At 49.7% G+C, this 5,459-nt stretch overlaps 1 protein-coding gene across 1 annotated transcript; it reads left to right on the top strand.

Annotated features, from left to right (window-relative positions):
* Nucleotides 1–415: 415 nt before the first annotated feature.
* Nucleotides 416–4,876, top strand: ZNF143 (zinc finger protein 143; the record flags this gene model as incomplete). The annotated part of the gene is given in 2 exon segments (XM_073603988.1): nucleotides 416–580; nucleotides 4,376–4,876. Coding segments are annotated over 2 exon segments (249 nt in total), but the record flags the coding sequence as incomplete, so codon positions are not given.
* Nucleotides 4,877–5,459: the final 583 nt, after the last annotated feature.

The following is a 5,459-nucleotide window of genomic DNA, read 5'->3' as shown; positions in this document are numbered from 1 at the left end:
TTTATCAAATTGACTTTTTATTGACATTTTTGTCAAACAACAAAAAAAAACACAAGAAAAAAAAAAAGTAGTAAAGGTACAATAAAGAATCTGTAGCGTACACCCCCCGCCACCATCCTATCATGAAAAGACTGACTTTAAAACACCAGAATATATTAAACTTTCACATGGTGATCATCTAGTGATGAAGGAAATCTGTATCTTGGTGATATCTCTCAGACTCTTGTATTAGACTCCTGGGAGTTCCGGTCTATTGATTAATATTGATAATTGCCGGTCACTGCCGCTGTGTAAGCGACCTTTGTACTCTCTCTGATCGGGGATGTCACCTCTGAAGCTCATATCATGAATTGGCACAATCTATTCATAGTAAAGAGCTTGTAATCATTGTGACCTTGTGATATCTAACCACCAGATTCGATGCCCTTTCCAGGTGGCCATTGTTGCTCAGGATCTCTCGGCATTCCACGCGGCCTCCTCAGAAATGAGCCAACAGCAGCATAGCCACCACCTCGTCGCCACCGAGACCAGGCCGGTCACCTTGCTAGCCACGTCCAACGGGACGCAGATAGCAGTGCAGGTAAGTCGGGGGGGGGGGGGGGGGGCCTTTGGTGGGCGGAGCAGAGGAGCAAAGTACAACCTATTGAAGGTAGTTGTGGTGTCAGTGTGTGATCTGGGATTACCGATCAATGTTCTCCTCTAATCCCTGGTTATCTTTGATTATTGATCCTCATCTCTCTCATGTAAACGGTCTGGGATGACACTTTCCCAGCAGTACACATTGATAGGAACTTGGTGTCCTCTACCTAAGCTGGCCATCACATATAAGTAAAGTACAGTGGAACCTTGGATTACGAGTAACGCGGTTAACGAGTGTTTTGAAAGACGAGCGACTTTTTTTTTTTTAAATTCTGACTCGGTTTGCGAGTTGTCTCTCAAAACGAGCAGAATTCAAGCTAATGGGGTGTGCAGTACCGCATTTGGCCAGAGGAGTGGGGGGCGCCGGGGACACTCGGAACGGTTCGGAGCCGTTCGGAAATACTAGGAATGACTCGGAAATACTCCGTTCCTGACTGTTTCCGAGGCTTTCTGAGTTCAGCCGAGCTGTCCCAGAGTATTTCGGAGCCTCTCCGGCGCCACCCCCCCCCCCGGCCATATGCGATATTGCATGTAATAGAAGTCAATGCGGAACTAATTATTTTCGTTTCCATTGACTTCTATGGGGAAACTCGCTTTGATATGCGAGTGCTTTGGATTACGAGCATTCTCCTGGAACGGATTATGCTCGTGATCCAAGGTTCCACTGTATTGTAATACCTTGGATTACGAGCATAGTTGTTTCCAGAAGCATGCTTGTAATCCAAAGCACTCATATATGAAAATGAGTTTCCCCATAGGAATCCATGGAACCTTAGATAATTTGTTCCAGTGCTAGTGTATGCAGTACCACATGTGGCCAGAGGTGGGGGGGCACCATAAACACTCGGAGGCCGCTCGGATGCGCTCAGAGACTATCAGGAAAGGAGTGTCCCGAGAGGGTCCGGGAATCACCGGCGCCCCCCGCAACTCTGGCCAAATGCGGTACTGCACACCCCAGAGGCTTGAATCCTGCTCGTCTTGGGAGACAACTCTCGCAAACCAAGTCAGGGTTTAAAAAAAAAAATAGCTTGTATTGCGAAAACTTTCGTATACCGCGTTACTCACAATCCGAGGTTTCACTGTATATAAAAACAAGGGCTTTTTCACAGCAGTTACGTTGTGGAAATGATCTGCCTTCTACAGATGTGCACGGGTGCCATTAATTCCTAAAGGCAACCCCCCCCCCCCCCCCCGACGCATCTAGCAAACACGGGTGTGGAAGTGGAGACACCGGGAAGTTTCATGCTCAGCTCATTATACATTCTAAAGAAGATGCACCCACAATTTGAATGTAGTGAAAGCGTGTGTAAAGCCTGAGGGGACATCTGGCAGCCTTGTGTGGCCAGTGGTAGGGCTGTGGGTGGGGCGAGAACTCGCTCCTCAATCTCTACTGCTAGAAAGTGACTGCCCGCTGAGGGATGTGGAGCAGCGGTTTTCCTGCTGGCTATAGGAGATCCTGCACAAGGTCCTTTATGCACATTGACTTCTGATCTGTGCCTTTATCCAGTTACAGACTTTCCCAGTCCTGTTATGGAAGGAGGTACATGACCAGGGCTGTCAATAAGAGGGTAGCACTGTCCCTCCTGTATGAGGCCCGGGCACCATAAATTCAGCAGGGGGGGCTGGGCAACCGCATGAACCTTCCCCCCCGCAGCTCCATTGCTCTTGTGTGTCTTCTGGCAGCACTGACGGCTTCTCCTCCTCTCCACCCCCACCCGGCCGTCATCTGCTGTAGGGTACATGGGGATGGTGTCTGGAAACATAATTTCCTGAATGAACACAATGAGAGATTGGTACTGATCACTCCTGTGTTCATTTTTAACTGAAGTGTAGAAAACTGTGTTTACTATAGTTCCGTTTATAAATGAACAGGAAGACTCTGTACAAAGTGCTTCCATTTTATACATTCTGCAGTGCAGCTGAGGCTGCAGAGAAAGGGATTGAGAAATCCTGTGTCCTCTGTCCCTTTCTCTGTCTCAAAAGGGAGACGTTGGGAGTCTTATTAGACTCCTGATATTTCACCAAAGCTCCCCCTCCCCCTCAGGGATGTAAAAAAAAACAATTTATAAAAAAAACATAATTAAAGTGTTTGTAAAGGCAGAAGGTGCATTCTATGCATTAAGATGAAAAACCTTCTGTGTGGAGCAGCCCTCCCCCCCTCAGCCCCCCTAATACTTACCTGAGCCCCTTCTCGATCCAGCAGTGTTGCACAAGAGCCTGGACGGTCCTCTCTGTCTCAGAAGAGAGGAGCGGGTGCCCTATTGGCTCCCGCTGCTGTGAGTCAAAGTCAGTGAGCCAATGAGAAGAGAGAGGGAGGCGGGGAAGAGCTGAGGCTCCATATCTGAATGGACGTAGGGAGCTGTGACTCGGCTCGGGTGCCCCCATAGCAAGCTGCTGGCTGTGGGGGGGCACTTGGCAGGAGGGAGGGGCCAGGAGCACCGAAGAGTGACCCGAGAAGAGGAGGATCGGGGGGCTGCTCTGTGCAAAACCATTACAGAGCAGGTAAGTAGAAAAAACCCCAGAGACTTTAGTATCACTTTAAGGGCTCATTCACCCCGGTACTCTGGATGCATGAATGAGTGATTTGTTATGAACCCAGCCGCAGGCCCTAATTTGACAGGTGAGGAGTCCTGAATGCACACTGTCTGTGTTCTGGGGCCACACACCTCCACCCACATGCCTTTCAAATTAGGACCTGTGGCTGTATTCATACATTAGCTGTATCCCCATAACATAGGCTGCCTGCACACAGCTGCGACCACAGCCACAAAAACAAACCACTGATTCACTTGATTCATTTGTAATGGTGGCCCCCAGGCTGGGAGGGGGACCCCTGTTAGGTAGGCTGTATGGAGCTCCAAGATTGCTAATGGTGGCCCCAAGGTTGGGGGGGAGGCTGTACAGAGCCCATGATTTCTAATTGTGGCCCCCAGGCTGGGGGGAGGGAGCCATGTCAGGTAGGCTGTACAGAGCCCCAAGATTTCTAATGGTGGCCCCCAGGCTGGGAGGGGGAGCCCTGTTAGGTAGGCTGTACGGAGCCCCTTGATTGGTAATGGTGGCCCCAGGCTGGGAGGGGGAGCTCTGTCAGGTAGGCTGTATGGAGCACCAAGATTTCTAATTGTGGCCCCCAGGCTGGGAGGGGGAGCCCTATCAGGTAGGCTGTATGGAGCCCCAAGATTTCTAATGGTGGCCCCCAGGCTGGGAGGGGGAGCCCTATCAGGTAGACTGTACAGAGCCCCAAGATTTCTAATGGTGGCCCCTAGGCTGGGAGGGGGAGCCCTGTTAGGTAGACTGTACAGAGCCCCAAGATTTCTAATGGTGGCCCTCAGGCTGGGAGGGGGAGCCCTGTCAGGTAGACTGTACGGAGCCCCTTGATTGGTAATGGTGGCCCCCAGGCTGGGAGGGGGAGCCCTGTCAGGTAGGCTGTATAGAGCCCCAAGATTTCTAATGGTGGCCCCCAGGTTGGGGGGGGGGGGGAGCCCTGTCGGGTAGGCTGTACGGAGCCCCAAGATTTGTAATAGCAACCATAGGAGTCCCATCTGGTTTATCATGGCTGTCCTGCTAGTAATCACCTATCTGAGGAGCCTGGGGAAGGACAAGTCCATCTGCTTTTTTATTAAACGCGGAATAACCAACTAATGAAAATAATTTGATATCTTTGAATCAGAACATTTTTATTTTTTGTGGTCTCTAATTTTGTGGTCTCTAATTTTGTGGTCTCTCTGTTCTCCGTCAGCTGGGGGAGCAGCAATCTCTGGAAGAAGCCATTCGAATAGCATCGCGGATACAACAGGGAGAATCTCCCGGAATGGACGAATAGCCTCTGCCGCATACTTCCTCCCCCCTCCTGTGCGCTCATCGGACAGCCGCGGGCCGGGCGCGCTGCCCCCTGACAAAGACGTGCGGACTTCGAGACGCTCGCCATCAACTTTAAACATTTCACCTCTGCATTCTGGATATTTATAAGGAGAAAAGACTGGGATTTTATATTGGATTTGTAATATAATGATCATCCTCGCGGACTGCGGGGGCGAGATCTGCAGAAAAAGTCACATTTCAGCGCAGCTCCTGCCCTGCCTCCGCATCACCAATAACGTTCCTTATTCCTCTGGGCCTCTGCCAGCTTGTACTTATTGTAAATAGAGATCGTTAATGCTAAAAAGTGTTAATACTATTTTATCTTGGAAGAATTATGTACAAAGACTGCCATTGTGAAATATTAAAAATATTGAATACATTTTCCATTCTGGTTTGTCGTTTTTTTTTTTTTGTGTAAATAGTAGGGGAAGCCGCCGTTCCCAAGCCCAGGGTCTGCCCGCGAGAGTCTTCTTGAATCCTTAGGACACGGTTATGTGTTACCTACAGGTGATTGAACACTGCCAAAAAAAAAAAAAACAGGAAGTCTCCGCCTAGGCATAACCCCTCCCCCAGTGGGCAGGACTTCCGTTTTCTTGCCAGTGTATGAAGGTGATATCCACTGCTGTGCAGCTCTCTGCACGATTCTACCGGATTCTCAACGGTTCCAACAGGATACTGGTTCTATCTGGACCAATTTTTCCATGACTGTCATTGCTTAGAGCAGGGGGGGGGTCTCCAAACTTTCTAAACTATGGGCCAGTTTACTGTCCTTCAGACTTTAGGGGAGGCCGGACTGTGGCCATTGGAAGTAGAAATTGTCCTGGCATCACTGGGAGTAATAGTGCATCTTTGGCATTAGGGAGATTAATAGTGCCCCCATCATTGGTGTCAGTGGAAGGAATAGTGCCCCCATCATTGGTGTCAGTGGGAGGAATAGTGCCCCCATCATTGGTATCAGTGGA

The sequence above is a fragment of the Aquarana catesbeiana genome, linkage group LG11 (assembly GCF_042186555.1).
Source record: "Aquarana catesbeiana isolate 2022-GZ linkage group LG11, ASM4218655v1, whole genome shotgun sequence".
NCBI classification, from domain to species: Eukaryota; Metazoa; Chordata; class Amphibia; order Anura; family Ranidae; genus Aquarana; species Aquarana catesbeiana.
This window is presented reverse-complemented; position numbering and strand designations above follow the sequence as displayed.